The sequence below is a fragment of the Agelaius phoeniceus genome, chromosome 3, assembly GCF_051311805.1.
Source record: "Agelaius phoeniceus isolate bAgePho1 chromosome 3, bAgePho1.hap1, whole genome shotgun sequence".
Classification (NCBI taxonomy): domain Eukaryota; kingdom Metazoa; phylum Chordata; class Aves; order Passeriformes; family Icteridae; genus Agelaius; species Agelaius phoeniceus.
Window position 1 is genome coordinate 9,711,647 of NC_135267.1, and position 17,080 is coordinate 9,728,726.

The following is a 17,080-nucleotide window of genomic DNA, read 5'->3' on the forward strand; positions in this document are numbered from 1 at the left end:
CATCTAGGCATACTTTTAGTCTTTTTGGCATCTTGTGGCAATGAATTCCCAAATTCAATTATGTTCTTTGCAGGAAAGGCATTCTACTTGGTATTATTCTCACCTTAAACTATTAAGTTTTGTCATGTACCTCCGTATTCTTACATTATGGGCAGTAGTCAGTCATTGTGTATTTAGCCCTTCTTGCTTTTTAAATACCTCATCACATCACAGAAAGGAGCAATTTTGTGTTTATTGCAAGCACAACCCATAAGAAAATGCACAGTCAGGGCATTCTTTATGCTCATCTCTCTCTGAGGAATTTGATCGCCTCTGTTTGAGCAATGCCAGTGTGAGCACATTCCTATACCGGGTCTAGGAGTTAACTTCTGTCACAGGAGAAGTGCTTGAGATTTGTGGGTTAAACAGTGTTGATAGCACTGCAATGTTTTGGCTGCTCCTGGCCTGCACAGCATCAAAGCTTTCTTCCACCCTCCCTGCCCATCAGTAGGTAGGGGGGTGGGCAAGAGGCTGTGTAAGGACGCAGCTTGGACAGTAGACCAGACTGGCCAGTGGGATGTGCTATACTGTGTATATTGTCATGCTCAGAAATAAAAACACAGGTAGAGGAAGAAGAAAGGGTATCATGAAGATACCCTTTGCTTTCAAGATGTCTGGTTTTTGGAGATTAGTAAACTGGAGCTTGTGGCATTGGTCACCCTGTGGGATGTGGTGAGCATTTTCTTCCTTCACTTGGGGGTTATTTTCTTTTTCTTCATCTGTTAAACTGTATCTCAACCCTGTAAGTTTTTTTTACCTTTCTTCTTCCTATTTTCTCCCCTGTCCCACTACTTGTTCAGTAGTTCAGCTACTACTGAACAAGTAGTAGCATGGCTGCTGGCCAGGGTCAAGCCACCCCAACACTGCACAAACACCTAAAAACGTGATTGAAGGAAACAAGACAAATAGCAGCACCCTATGGTTCTGTGGTAATGGTGCTCACTGAATTAACCAGTGTTGTGAAAGATCCCTATTCTGGGTGTTTCTTGAGCTTATTCTAGATATAGATATTCCTCTTGAAGTTGTGCATGACTGTGTATAGTTCAAGAAAAATCCATGAGACTGGACTGAAAGCCAAGAAAGAGTTAGGCTTCAGTAGCAATGTGGACTGTTTGAATATTGTAGAAAGGGCAGTTGGTGTTCTCAGTCTTCTATTCACTACATAAACTTGTGGACTAGAGTTTGGTGGCCAACCTGTTGCTGAGTGCAGCTCTGAGATGCAAAATAAAACTCTTGTTCTTTTTCTGTGTCATTAAATCTAGTGGGTGCTGGAGAAAAATAACTTTAAAAGGAAGGTGCAGAATGTTTTACCTAGTTGATATTTTAGGGATAGAAAAGTTGCTGTCTCTCCCCTTTCATTGTATGTGGAATTTATGGATATAAATTATATTCTTCTTTAGACTTTACTGTTCTAAAGCATAAGCTTACTCTGAGCCATCTGTTACTCTTTTTTGTTCAAAGGCATGTTGGATGTTTGGCCTAAAAAATAGACTGAATCTGATATTACAGGCCTGCAACTTAAACATAAATAGGTCTTACAGCAAGAATAGATGATTGTGGAATGATAGGTTGGTGATTGAAGCATTTGTCAGGTGAACTGTGGAGCAAATTTCAGTTTTCCAGCTGTAAACTGGCTTCTGAGAGGTTGTCAGAATAAGTAGATGACTTTGTACAGTTGTGACATCCTTGTTTGCATTCAAATACTCTGTAAACCATACAGCCATTTAAACAATTGCTCCTTTCTTTGAAACTAGTGAGGACTGCTGAACTGTGTGACTCAGTGAGTTTCTGTTTGGAAACTGGATTCTGATGAATTTGTTCAAGAAATGGGAAGGCATTGGTCTTAGCTGCTGCTCTGACGGGGAGCAAGTGTTCAAAAAATGAATAGACATGGCACTTCATGATACGTTTTAGTGAGCATGGTGGTATTTGGTCAAAGGCTGGACTTGATGATCCTGGAAGTATTTCCAGCCTTAATGATTCCATTTTTCTAATGTGTCCTCTCCTTGAAGGATTCAGGAAGAGTAAAGAGGATCTCTGAAAGTCATCTCTTCTGTTTCTCATAAGAAATTTATTACTTGTGGTGAGTTGACCCCAGCCAGTAGCCAAATGCCCCCCCTTGCCTCTCACTAACTCATTCCCTTTGGCTGTGAAACAGGGAGAAAATAGCAGATGTTCAACAGTTGCTTGGGAAGACAAACCCCATGAGTGTGGATGTGTGTCTTTGTTCCTCACACACCTTGCTTCTCCTTTCCCAGAGCTTTTACTGTTGGGTTGACATCATATGGTACACATCTATGTTGCTTCCAAAACATGAATATAAATAAAATGCTTGATTGTAATTTTTCCTTTAGGGTGGCATTTTTGTTTCTGAGGTGTCTTTAAAAGTTGATTCTGTAAGTCTGAACAGGCATCCTATGTGCCATGCTAAATACTCATAATAATTGTTAAAAGGCTTTTAACTGTTCAGTGGGAGATTTTTGTATAATATGTACATATGTATCAGCTTACACTGCAATTTTCTAAAATATTTTAAGAAATTTTACATATATTTTAGCAGAATATGACTATTACTCGAGAAATGCAGCCATTTAAAAAATGTACAGCTGGAAAAACCCTGGTTTAACCTCTTCAAATCACTAGAGACATAATGGGGCTATTTTCCTTTTTATTATATCTGCCAGGAATAGTATTATTCCTCAATTGGTGTTCCCCTCATTTTTATGTGATAAGCAGACACGTTTGCAAGCTCTGAAAAGACGGTTTGGGATTTCCTCACTGTAGGAAATTGTACAGGTGTTCTTCCCAAAATATCCTCTTGCACATATATGACCAGCACTATAGACAGCCCAGGAAGGATCAGAGCATTTGTTAGTTTTGATTCTAATTTGCACTTTTAACATTGCAGCTGCCTTTTTTTAAGGTCTAATTCTCAGCTGCAGTAATGATGAATTATCAATTAGAAAGCTGTTACTTGCTAGTGATCAAATAGCTGGTGTGCTGTTTGAAGTGCCTGTGTGGCATGTGAGCTCTGAAGAGAAGACAAGGGATCCTGCCTTTAATAAAATTACTTTATGTGACTATGTATGTATCCAATAGTTGAGTCTTGCTTAAATGTATTTTTAATTAACTTTTTTTTTTTTTCTTTGTAGAAGAGTCTCTGCCTTGAAGTAGGCATGTTTTCAGGCTGTAGGGGTATACTTATTATGCAAGGCAGACCTTGAATTAATTTTTTGGCATAAATTTTAGGCTGAAATTTTGACTTTTTTCACCCCTGTATCCTACCAATATTAAGTAAGATTTAAGCTAAATCAAGTGGACAGTGGTCTGGCTTGGGATAGCTTATTGTGTGTCTGTTACAACCTTGGGTTTCTTTACAATTCTCTTTGTGGAGGAGGAGGTGGTATTGCCTCCAGGCAGCAGGAGGAAGTTCTGAAGGGAAAGGCATCCCCAAAAGGCTGGTGTGATTTGGACTGAAAAGCTTGTCTTGATAGGTTGATTTTTGGGATTCTCTGTGCATCTCCACTACATTAGGTCAGTGAGGTGCCTTATGAATGTGCCTCTGTCTGCTTTTCTGATAGGAAATACCAACTTGTAACTTTTTAACCACTGAGCTGGACTGAACCTTTAGTGTGCTGTGACAAGGATCCAGTAGGGATAAAAGCACTGCTAGACCATGAGTGGTTCATTTATATGGACATACCTTTGGAAAAGTTGTTATATATGCTGACAGAGACTTTTAGGAGGAGTGTTAGAAAGACTGAGGGGTAGTGTAGTGTATTCAGAATTAAAACATGTTTCAGAGGAATTATGGATAAAATACACAGCTTTTGGGTCCCTGTGTATTATTGGAAAGATATAAACTAGAGAGTTTTCTGCAAACTCCGTCATGGCTTTCTTACTCCTTCCCACCTCAAAAATTATGACAGGTATCAAATAACATACTGAATGATAGAAAAAGCATAAAGGACATCTTTTAGAAAAGCTTACAAACATTATATAAAAATTGAATGAATGCAAAAATCCAAATATTGCAAAACATACCAAACACTTAAAATTGCACAATACACTTTCATTATTTTAATTAAATTGATGCATTTGTGTGGACACTGACATCTGGTTCTTATTTTATGTAATGAGTCATTTTCTACGTATTCCTGTATTATTTACTGCAACCATTGGTAAAAAGTCTGACTCAAAAGCTGCTGGAAATAGGATGACTTTATTTATAGCTGATAGTTTGGGAAACATTTTGTTTAGTGACAGGCAGAGTTGGCCAGAATCTGTGTTTCTTTTGAAGGCCATTTTCCTACTTTTAGTGCATGACGATTAAATTAATTTTCTTGTCTATTACTAGAAGGGCTGTGGAATCTACAGCCTCTTTCTTAACTGGTCTAAAACTCAGCATATTTCTGTTCTGAGAAATAATTCTGTAGTTTAGGTACTTGCAGGTTTTCTGTTTCAGGTTGCCAGCATTACCATTATTATTACCAGTTGTATTGATAAAATTGCTTAACACAAAAAAATTTATTATTTTCTCTAAATGAGAAATCCTGCTTCAGTGCTTTCATAGAATAATTGTTCTGTAAGATTAAATGTGAATCTTGGCATGAGTTGCACTGTGCTTACACAGCTACTGTGTGTTGTCTGCAAGATGCAAAGACTTTATTAGCCATAATTAATTACTAAAATCCTCGAGAAGGAATCTCAATGTTTGGCAAGATAATTAATTCAGAACTGACATCCTCCTGTCTTTGCAGGTAGTATGAGCATTGCTAATGACTTTGCTGTAAAGAAAGTGTATGACTTCATGGTTAATAAGAAGTAAGACAGCAATCCTACTCATACCACCTCTCTTTTTTGATTTGAGTAATAATGTACAGGCAGGGTCCTAAGGATCAGGGTATCTGGCTTAGTCTTTTATTATATTGCAGTTGAGATCCTTTGTAAATGCTGAAATAGTTATATTTTTCTCAAAAGAGGTGTTAAGTGTTTCCTTCAGAATCATTTGGGAGAGTGCTCCAGATACAAAATGATCCAATACCCACCTTGAGGCTTATTGAAACCCTATTTTGAAGGAAATCAGCGTTAATTATGAAGGATAATATGGTGTTGAGTGGCTAATAAGCATCCAGTTATTTAGAACTGGAGGATAATGCAGTATTTGAGGCATCTGTTTAGTTGTCTGTAAATATGGTAAGTGATTTGAGTGCTTGAGCACATCTCTGTGAGACTTTAAAACCTTGTAATGGTGAGTAGCTCACACTGGGGGCTTTATCCTTGTATGCACTTGCTGTTCTCTACAGGAGCATGTTACAGAGACTTTTTTTTACTACCATTTGAAGAAGTTCTCCAGCATGCTCTTAGCCCAGCAGCCCAGCAATTCTGCAGTTGTGTGTTCTGCATGTATTGTTATAGCACTTACATTTGCTGTAGTGCATTCCACAGCCTTGCAGCCATCCTCAGTGATATGCAGTGTGTGTTACCTAGCTGTCATTAACTGAAAACTTTTTTCTTTCACTTACCTATTAGTTTTCTTCCTCCCTTTCCTTCCTTTGACCACCTACATCCCTATTTACCTTCCATATGTCTCTTCCTTTAGTGACAAGCCTTTCTAGAACAGAGTAAGATGAAACCCCTGAGGTTGTTTTCAACCTCTGTTGATGGCACAGTGTGTAACAGAGGCACAGAGAGCCCCCTGTTAAACTTAAAGCAAAACTAAACAAGTAACATCTCCACCATCCCCATCATGTATTTGTGGCTTATCCCTAGTGTTTAAATGAACATTCATGTTACATATGTTGAAGTTGGAAATTTGCTTATAGTACATCTCCACATGTAAGGCAAGTCTCGAAGTTTCTGTTGCTTGGGATACAGTTTATCTCTTGGTGCCGGGAACTTAAAAGTTAAGGCCATGATGTTTAGAACTACAGACATTTTTTGGTTTAACAACTGAATTACATTTCATGTTCTTGGAAAAGGAAGATGAGTTATTCTGAAGAAAGGATTGTTTTAATTTTTTTTCTTTTTTAACAACAGCAATCCTCAGTAACTATCTCAAAGTACATGTAAAATGAACTCATTATTGAGCCAAGCCACATGTTTGGCATCATCCCAGAACAGTATCAGGCATAATCACAGGAAATGGTTCTCCAGCTGATGCAAGCAGGCACAGTGTTAGGCAGCTGGCAATCGCATGTGCGTGGTTAAGATTATGAAAAAATGTGGAAAGGGTTAATACTGTATTGAATGAATGACTTGTAATTCCATTATTTGATTTTCTAGGGTTTTTTGTTTGTTTAGTGACTTCTGTAATTAAGATGCTGAAATTGTCTTTTATGTGATCAATGGCACACAGAGGCACTGTTGTGCCTCCTTGTTATGCTGAGGCACTTGTCTGAATTTTGGTATTCGCTGAGGAGAACATTGTGTGTCAGGAAGGCACTGTTTCTTCCTGAGTACATATTCCTTAATCTTGTCATCACCCTTTTAAAGATTGACCCAGTCTTGACTGGAGATCAGTAATATTTGACCCAGACAACTTGAGAGAATTCTGGGTTGATGTCTGGGCCTTTTGTAGAAAGTGAGATGTCTGAAAGCGTACAGTTGGTACTACATGGGACAGCACTGTTTGTAAAGGTGCAAAATACAAAGGTTGAAAATACTATTGTTTTAGTGTCATGCTTTTGCCTGCTGTTTCTGATTAATGTCCCAGACATTCTTAAACCACTGTTATTCCTGGCTAACAACTTTGATGTTAGGTGTATTTGTACTGTTGACATCAAACATGCTTGGATAAGAAATTTTATTGAATCTAATAAAAATGTTCTCAGAGGTCCAAAATAGTTTTTTTTTATCAAATGATTTAATTTTTTTCTTTAAAGTGTTTTCTTTAGAACATTTTTCCTCTGATGTATATGATTTAAAAAGGATCTATATGGAGAAGAATATGTTGTTTGGTTTTTTAAAAATATTGAGTCTTATTTGTAAATAAAATATCAAGTTTACCTTCGTGTTAAGGAAGTTGTTGAAGTTAATTGTAGCTATTCCAAAATGTGTTCATATCAGTAAAATTTAATGTTTGGGGGTTTATCTTTAGTCTTCTTACACAGTAGCGTAAAGTAAAATATTGTATGTGTCGATAAATGGTCTCACTGTTTGAATTATGTATTTAAAATGTAAAAAAAGTTACAGCGTCCCTTTAGCTTTTGAATGGCCTTGTGGGTGGGATATCTTTTGCCCTTTCACTTTCTTTTTCATTTGAAATGTTTCCACTTTTTCAAGTGAAAGAGAAAATGCTGCTTGAAATACTTTGTGGTCAATAGCAACCTGCTATTCAATAGCAACCTGCCAATGTCTAAAGCCTCTTTTTCTTTATAATGTTCTTTGATTAGATTAGTAACTAGTAATAACTTCTTTAGGTTTTATAAATTGCAGGTTTACATAGAAAGTAAGAAACTTATTAATAGCTGGAAGAATTATAGGTAATATAGGCAAAATCTGGGAACATGGCCTAGTATTCCTTAAATACTTTAAACAGAATCACTGCTGTGAAGTCTTAAAGGACAAATAAAAAGTAAAATACTATAGATTACAGAAACTGGTACTTTAGGATCTTGTAACTGTGGATTTTACCTGTGATTTTTAGCTGTGTTAATGCTATGTTATTCCATCCTTTGTAAGGAAGGAAAGATTTCTGTTCAACTTGAACATTGACGTGCCTGATCTGAGCATTCACCTTTTCTTAGCCCTGTTGTGCAGCTGGCTTGATCTGTTAGAAGGCATAGGAATTCAGTAAATGTGAAAAGGAGGTATCTTTATAGTAATCTCTTTAATATTTCAGCAAAGAAGAAAAAGAAATGGTTCTGTTATTTGCTTGTATTAGAAACATAGGAAGGCCAGGACTTGGACAAAAACCTAACTAGCTGGTGAAAATATGAAATGGAAAACTTCTCTAGAATTTTTGTTACCTTTGTGGTATTGTTAGAATTTTTTTTCATGTTTCACTTTAATGAGTAAAAACCTGCTCAGATTATGATTCATGTTTACTTTCAAACAATAAACTTTGAATTGTTGTTTACCTGAACTCTGAGTATAATCTGTCTTTATGGTTTTTTTTCTTCTATACAAAGTTTCAGTGTTAAAATCACACTTGTTTTTAAAGGAAGCAAAATAGACTTTAAAAGTTACTTTCTCTCATCTTCAGAAAGCTTTTAGAAGGGTGGATATTGCTCTTTCTAATTTACAAACAGGCTTGGTGGAATTTAAGTGTTTTTTAAAAGAGGCAGGAAATCTGAGATAGTTCTAGGAATCATTAGTAGAATGTGCCCAAAATGTCCTAACTTTATTGGGGTTGGGGGAGCAGAAGAAATCTTTTTACCATGTAAAGTCACACTGATATGAGGGTTAAATTCCCATTCCATGTGTCCTATGGAAATGATTTAATATGGTATCTTTCTCATACTTTTCTTTAGGGGGAATGGGCAGAAGGATGGCAAAAGTTCATCTTCTGTATGTGGGCCATGGAAAAGAGGATTTAATTGCCACTGCCTTTTAGGTCCTTGTTTCAAAATTTGCTTATTTTAGCAGGATCATTTGGTAGTTCAGATGTTTCACATCCACCTGTGAGCAAACAGATATATTTCTTTCAAACCAGAAGGAATTAGTTACACTTATGATGGCTGTGGAAAGACAAGGAATAGCTGATCCACTCTAAAGGCAGTGTGATGCGGGCAGATATCTACATAAGGAAGCTTTATGTGAAGGCAGATAGCGTATTTTTAAAAACAAATATAAATTTACAGTGCATCTTATAGGGCCACATGATTTTTGATTTAGTGTTCAGAGCTGGCTCTAATATGTTGCAGAATAATAGCCAAAGTTTCTAACTTTTACCTTGCCTTTCTATGATAACAGTGGAGTAATTAATTGCATTCTGTTTACTAGCTGGTTTTGTTTCTGTTGGTGCCCTGATAAGAGTGGGTGTTGTGTACCAGCAGCAAAGGGGTCGTGTGGTATTTGACTATAAATGGGATGCAGAAGCTTTGTGCGACTGCTCTGCCAAACCAGCCTCCTCCTCAGGCACCTGCAAGTTCTGAAAGCACACAGGCAAGTGTGGAGCAGCATTTACCAGTACAAGATTAGGGTTGCAGGGCTGGATTTGGCTCTTTGGCCATGCCTGTAGTGACAATAGTGTGCACTTTCTTGTTTTCTGGTGGTATAGGTTTCCTATTTCAGGAGCAGCTAATAAAGAAATTGAATAAAGGAGAAAGTAATATTAATTAAAAATTCAGTTTCCTAATAAATGAGCCAGCTGGAGATGCATTGAAATTTATAAGTGTGTGTAAAAAGTGAACTTTTTATATGTTCTAACTTTCATAAATTGCTGTGCATGGTATTTCAGAAAGGACAATTAAAGTAATATTAGAATTATGTTGTTACATTTTTTTATAAAGGTACATAATGCTACAGAAAAGGGTATTTAAATGTAGGTATAATATAAATAGGTAAAATGGACCCAATAGCTCTAATAGCTAATAGCAGTTCTGTCATTAGAACAGTGAGAGTGATGTACCCTCAAAGTCTGGACACATTACTTCCCTTCTAATAATGGTGGCTATAATGTTTACAGACTATTTTCACTAGGAGCTATGCTGGTATGAGTTACATGTCATATATTCACTGAATATATCAAAAGAGCTGCTGTGATGTTTGGCTCTCTCTGCTTCTAGGCTTGAATACATGCACTCATTGCCCTTCACAGTTAAAGATTTTGTATTTGCAAATTTTGTAGATTCATTGTTATAACATTTGTCTCCAAAATATCAGCTGCTGTAAAATCATTCTCAAAAAGCATCTTAAGGCAAGGTGGGACAACAAGCAGACCTGACAAGTCAGTGACATTTCTCTGTTTGTGACTGGAACGCTGCATCTGGATTTCTTTCGTGCTGTATTGCAAAGCTGATAGATAAAATACAAATGCAGTCATTAGATAAGGAAAAGTGTTAAGGATAATTGGATGAAAGCAGAGAGTTCTGTACTGTATGACTGGGAGGGAAGTAATTCTATTAACTCTATTATGAGTTCTTTAAATTCTGGATAGACGTTGATCTTCAGGCATGCTAAGAATGATGCAGATCATTAGGTTTGTAATGGTATCATTAATTGTTTCAAAATAATCTAAATCTGTATCTTATCTAATAGCATCAGAAACTGTAGCTGTATGTTAGGGTTCATTAAACAATTCAGCTGTGGGCACCTTTTGAAATTAAATAACTTTGAGAATAATTTCAGAAAAGGCTTGGAAGAAGTACAGTTTCAGATGGAGAACAGCTGTGTTTTGGTGCATAGATATGAGCCTGTTCCACAGAGGAAATAAAACTGCACGGAAATAAGCTGTAGTTCTGAAGAGAGGCCTGCTCTAAGTGTGTGTGCACTCCCAGTTGTGAGATGAAAACATCCCAAGGCATAGTGTGTTCAGTTTTCTGGTAGCCTTTTTTATTCCCTTTATCTCTTATAATAGTTCAGTGCTATGCCTTTGACCGTCTTTATTTCCTGTCATAATTTTCTTTCCCTGTTTTGCTGGTTCAAAATGGCTAAGCACTTGTCAAGAAAGATGCCTCTCTCTGCATCTGTGCCAGAGGCTGTTAATGACCTGAAAGCTCCCATCATGGGCTGGCTCAGAGGAAATCTTCCCGTAGGTTGTAATCACTTACTGCTATTGGGAGCTAAAGTTCAGTTACATAGATTTCACTATAATACTCGGTGTTAGGGGTGCTAAAGAAATAATTGCCACTTTGCCTCATTGCTGGTAACTTTTATTTAGGGAGGAGAGAAAAGAGCTACCTGCTGAGTGACCTCTGCATGTTACCATAGCTTGCCTCTGCTCTGTGCCTTTCACCTCCTTTTATTTAATTTTGATTATCATTATTTTAAGAGATCTTTTTTTAACTGGCTTAATTGAAGTTCCAGCCAAGTGCTGCTAGCTCAAAAAGGTCTTTCAAGTTTATGATGCAAGTTTGTATTTATAACATTAATAAAGCCATGTTATTTGTTTTGTTCTCATCTAGGTACTTGAACTGGGATTTGATTTCTCATCCTATGGATCACTGAATGAGTAACAGATGGCCTTGCCTCGTCTTACAGGCGCTTTACGCTCCTTTTCAAATGTCACTAAACATGAGGATTACAGTGAAGAATTAGCTGACTTAACGGTAAAGCTTTTTTTCTTTTACAAAGCATAGCTATAGTAAGAATCATTTGTTTTCTTCATTTGCATTGATATTTTATAAGAGTAGGCAAGCAGGAAGGGCAGAGTGTGTAAAATTTCCTGTACATTCCTTCATAATGTCCTCACTCAAAGTCAAATTTGCTGTAGATTTGTGATTAATACCTAGCCCTTACAATCATATGGCAAAGCTTGCTTGGTTGTGTTAATTTGTCTTTCAAGAAGTTGGACAAGGCTGCTTGTAGCTCTGAACTTATGTAAAGCTGGGAAGCCAAACATTTCCCTTCTAATATTAAGTTCACTGAATTTAGGTACTTCTTTTGCTTCCTGAGAAATAATATATTAAAGCAATAGATGCCTTGTGGGAACCTGTGAAATGACTTTGGAATCTTGAGAACTGTAAATCTCTTGAAGTTGCAAGAGTTTGGCTTTATAGAGGATTTTGCTCTGGAAAGAGTAAATTAGTGAGAGTGTGTGTGTGCTTTTGTGTATCCTTCTTTCACACACTCTGGAAAGAGTCTAAAAATCAGGCAAAAGGAAAAGTGCTTGAAGTCAGTACTACACACTGACTGAATGCAATTGGAAGGAATTGATTTTATCTGGTGTTTAATTTTAAAGGAACCCTCATGTATTAATTTGAAATAAATTTAAAAACTAAAATATTTTGCATTTTCAGACTAAAAGATCAAAACTACATGCCCAGTTGCTGAAGTCCGATCTTACTTGGAAGAAGATAATAAAGTTTGTTGATGACAATTTGGACAAAAAAGAATACCAAACTGTAAATGGTGATTTAAAAACTATCTTACAAGCTGCAAAACAAATAGGTATGTTTTTGTTCTCTAGTAGTCTAATCATGCATAGTTTTATGTGGGGGTGGGAGCAGGTTCAAGTTGCTTTCTGCCTGCATACTTTACTGGTGCAGTTTTGGTTCTACCTCGATGCCAGTTTTGCCCTTTGAATATAATAACTTTGACACTCCATTTAATCTGATATACATATACACAATCTGGCCTTCTGTTTTATTTTAAGATTCCATTGTTATATGGATATTCTTACTTGTTTGATAGTATTGTTTTGTAAAGTGTGGTATGGTTTGTGATTGACAGTTATTAAGCAAAACCAACTGTTTCTTTTGGAACAGCAGTACTCTAAGAAAAGAACAATCCTGATGTTGTCTGCTTTAATTCCATGTAATTGGTATAATGAAAAATTGGACTCCTGTGTTTGCAGATAAAAATGTAAGAAATGTTTTCTCCTTGAAGTGTTTGGTGTTGAGGAGAGAAATAAAAATATATTTCACTCATCTGGAATTAAACTTCTAATACTGAAATACATAACGACAAAGAAAATGTGAAAACTTAGTTTTGATTGGAAATTTAGTTTTTGATTCACAAACCTAATACAGCTTTTGATTTTAGCAAAATTTAACTTCATTAGCTCCTAAACTGAGCACATGGCTCAAGCTCTTGCTGTCACATATTTAAGGATTTTTCCTTTCAATCTTGTAGGTATATTTCCTCCTTTTCTAATTGTTTTTCAAATATCTTGAATAGAAACTTTAGTAAAAAGACAGAGAGAAATAATAAAAATAAATATATTTGCCTGGTTTTGGTACTATAGACCAGAGATTTTTATTACAATACAAATGTTAACATGCCCCACTTGCATTTCTATTTCTTGACCATTTATTTGGAAATACCTAGTAAATTGAGAAAGAAAACAATGTCTAAACACAGGCTTTCAAAAGAGGCTAGGCAAGTTATTCCTGTCCAACACATGGTGGTAGTCAATTATGCTGTACAGTTGCAGAAGATGCCTGTTAAAACTATTAACAGTTGTAAATGGGTATTGCTTTCTTCAGTCATCAGAAGTATATTTTTGAGCATTTCTCAAATTACTGACAGTTTTAAACTCTGGTTAGTACCTTTAGTAAACTTTTAACCTCTTTGGGCTGCAATTTAAGCATGTGGCTACTGTCTTTCTGAGACAGGCCCCTGGGAAGGGCCAACTCTGTGCCCTAACACAGGTACCTCTCCTTCAGTGCACAGATTTCAGCTGGCACTTGCAACACACGAGGCTTGAGGGGAAGTCATGCAAGATGGGGATTGAGTTTGTACTAGCTGTCAGTCCATAGAGTTAGTAGGAGAAGTATCAATCTGTATTGATAAGAGATATTGATTGAGAAAGCAATTTTAAATATCAAATGTGTATAGTTTAATCACAAGTGGTACTGGGCTAAAATGTTGGCTGGGAAACAAAACAAAATACCAAAAAGAGTAGCTTCTAGTAGTGCATCTCTTGCCATCTTGTCTGGTTTATATTGTTGAGATGGAAGGAGTAGTATTTTCTCAAGAGATGTTTTCACAAATAGGAGATGTCGATAATAAAGGAGAAATAACACATAGTAAACCTAAAAGATTTTTCTCAAATCCTTCAATTTCTCTTTCAGTTTAGTAATCTTTACTTCTGTTCCAAGACAATTGACTCCAAATAATAATATGTATTTGTATGTTAGGAATATATGAGTGAGTTTCATGCAGAAAACCTGCAAGTTTTTAGATGTAAGGGGTTTTTTTGTGCTTCCTATATAGCTAATGCTAAAAGGGAGGGGCTGAACCACTTTTTTCCTCTGCGACCTGTTTACATATCTATTGTATATGTGTGTGTCTATGTCATGTGTCTTCCATATGTAGGTATCTAATTATCTTGTAAATATCACCTCCAGTCCTCTCCTTGAACTTCTCAGATTTTCAAAGTGCACCACAGGAAGATTCAAGCTAAAAAGCCACCTCAATTTATTTATATATTACATTTCTAGCTACTTATCCTTGTTCCATCTGCTTATGCTAGAATGTTTTGCTCTTTCCTGTTAGATTGTGGGGAAGAAACCCCTTGCTTTTTCTGGTGTTAAACCTAATGTAAGTTGAATCAATCACAAGTAAAAAAAATTTGTAAGCTGTCCTCATTTGAAATGAACAAAAGCCCCAGTATGCTGGCTGGTTTCATTTAGGTTAGGCTTGGTGGCTTTAAAAATGTTCTAGTAGAGACATACTCATTCATCACATGGAGTTTTCGTTATGTTTTCCTCGACTACCTTTGTGAATATTTGTGTGAGAAGTAAATTCATGTTTTTATCTAATAATATATTGTTTATTTGCATAACATGATATTTTGTAGATAGAAATCCAAATTCATACATTTATTTGCTTTAAATTTTTTGAGCGGTTTTTCTATCTTAGTACATACTCAGAAGTAATTCTACTGGGAATTGCTACAAGGATTCAGTAATCCCCAGCTGAGTTCTTTATATTTATTCTGTTATGAATATTCAGATTAGGCAGTGAATAAATAGTGAGACAAAGTGGAAATTTGTTAACGTTGAATAGCTTATAAATATACAATTGTGAGTTTAAGACCTCTAGCATGTTTTTTTCTCCAGCTCAGAAAGATAAGAAAGCATTGGTAATTCTTAGTATAAATTTTTAGTATGTAGAAGGATAATGAAGACAGATGCTTTATTATCATATACCTTTTGTAATTCAGTACCTTGCAACAATTCTTACTTGTTGTGGTCTTCTTTTGATATCTCTGCTGATGAGACTTGTGGCAAGAATTTGAATACAGTTACGTTACAGGCAATGAAACACTCTTAGTAAAAAGTGTATTAAGTTGCATTTGTTTTTGTTAACAGTTGGAGCTGAAAATGGACAAGAGGCGATTGAAAGTGGAGCTGTTTTTCTTTTTAAGACATTTCATGGGAAAGAATGTGTTGGCCATGATGAGACAAAGGTGATCAAGCAGATGTTTGGGCCATTTCCATCATCATCTGCTACTGCAGCTTGTAGTGCCACGTCTCGGATTGCTTCTCACTTCACTGAAGAACAGCTTAGAGCCCTCATACAGTTGGCTGAAGAGCAAAATGGTGATAACAGAGTGCTGTTTGGTAAAAATATAGTGTTTTCATTTGACATGCATGATTTGGATCACTCTGAAGAGCTGCCTGTGAATGGTGAGACTGATGTGCAGAAAAGTATAAGCTTAGATTATAACAAATTTTTGAATAACCAGCTGAATCACTTACAGAACTATTGTGAAGAGAAATCTAATATCAAATCTTTGGAAAAAATAGATGATTCTTTTTTATGGTGTGAAGTTGGAAAGTACCTGAAGGAATCTCAAGGAGGTAACCCTGGAGGGCCAACAACCGAAGACCTCTGCTGCACTTTGTATGAGATCCTTGCTTCTACCAAAAGTGCCGATGAACTTCAAAATGAGGTACACTAGCACATTAACTATACTGCATATATTTGAATGCCACAGAATTATACAATAATTGCATTTTAGTTTATGCCAATATACTTTTTCCAACTGTTGTCTGTGCTTTTTTTTTAAATCTGTCTTGAGAAAAATCTCATAGCAGCATCATCATTTACCAGGGAGAAGGATACAGCATAAGTTTGATCTGAATAATCTCTTTCCACCACAGTGGACAGGATATTTTTTTGGGAGCCATTTGCTCAGTCTCCATTCGTTCTTTTTAAGCAGAACCCGGTTTAAGCTGCCTATAAAAGTGTGAGGAAATTGCAAAGACAAGCTGAACTTTCTTGGACAGGTTTCATCTCCAGTTTCAGAGCCTCCCTGTTGCTGGAAGGCTGAGCAGGTGGTACTACTTTAAAATTTTGTCATATCACGTCTGTTCCTTTTGATGAGGAAAGGGGGTGGCTGGGTTTGTTACAAGAAGGACAGAGAAAATGTGAAGGAGAGGGAACAGTTGCTGGAGTTGAAAGATAAGCTTAGCAATAGAAAGGGGGAAAAGCGTGATTAAAGCCTGGAGAAGATGTTTTCCAGGTGTGTGTGCAAGAGATGATTGGATTAATCTAGGGAAGAATTCCTGAAATTTGGTAATTTTTTTTTCTCTTTGCACTTTTCTGTTATGTTTAGTTTATTTTTTCTAACTTGCCTTGCTTTCCTTCCTTGAAAACATCCAGTACTTAAATTCTCAAACTGAATTTTCAGAAAGACTCTAAATTTGCTACCAAAATGCAACTGATAGTAGGAATAGACAATCCCATGAAAGACAAGATAGTGAAAGTTTTCAGGAATTTTGCCATTGCAGTTTCAGATTTTATTCTTCTTAAGAAAAACAGTAAGAATTAGATAAGAGAACCTGTGTACTTCATTTTAGGTTTAGATAACTATGTATGGATGTCTAATGTGTAATGGCATGGTTGCTGAAGCCATACTAATATATTGTTTGGTAATCAGTGGACCACATTTTTGCTGTCCTTTGAGCTTTCTGGACATGTATGTTTTCTTACAAATCCTAAATATAAATAGAAGTTGATCTAATTTCTTCTGCATTGAAATATATTTGAAAAATAATACCTTAATACGTGTCTGCAAACAGTTTCATACTTTGGGTGGTAATATTGAGCGAAGACTTGAAAATAGAAGACTGAACAGGTCTTTGTTAAGAAGACTGGATAAAAAACTTGAATGTCAAATGAAACATGAAAAAGTATATTTGTCAAAGGCACCTGTAGTTTATTAATTGTACAGTGATAAAGATTTCAATTTTCTTTTTCTAGATCAGTGACTGAAGACATTTCCAATATCATTATTGGGTATGCAGAAATAATTCCATACTTCTGCATAATGCCTACTTAATGCCTAAGTTTAATTTGTAAAATGTTAAAGGAAAAGCTCTAAACCTTCGCCTTGAAGCAAGAAAAAGTAACTTTTTTTTTGCAAATTTATGATCATAATGGATTGCTCAATCATTTGGCAGAAAGTTCAAGCTATCAGTTTTTA

At 36.1% G+C, this 17,080-nt stretch overlaps 1 protein-coding gene across 1 annotated transcript in view; it reads left to right on the forward strand.

The window, feature by feature from the left end:
* The window catches only part of ASCC3 (activating signal cointegrator 1 complex subunit 3), a 250,456-nt gene that overhangs the window by 3,346 nt on the left and 230,030 nt on the right, over positions 1-17,080 (forward strand). Inside the window, exons 2-4 of the mRNA XM_077176551.1 lie at positions 11,109-11,252; positions 11,943-12,093; positions 14,961-15,544. Of these exons, the coding sequence (XP_077032666.1) occupies positions 11,163-11,252; positions 11,943-12,093; positions 14,961-15,544 (825 nt within the window). The 5' untranslated portion in view covers positions 11,109-11,162. The remainder of the gene's footprint in view (positions 1-11,108; positions 11,253-11,942; positions 12,094-14,960; positions 15,545-17,080) is intronic.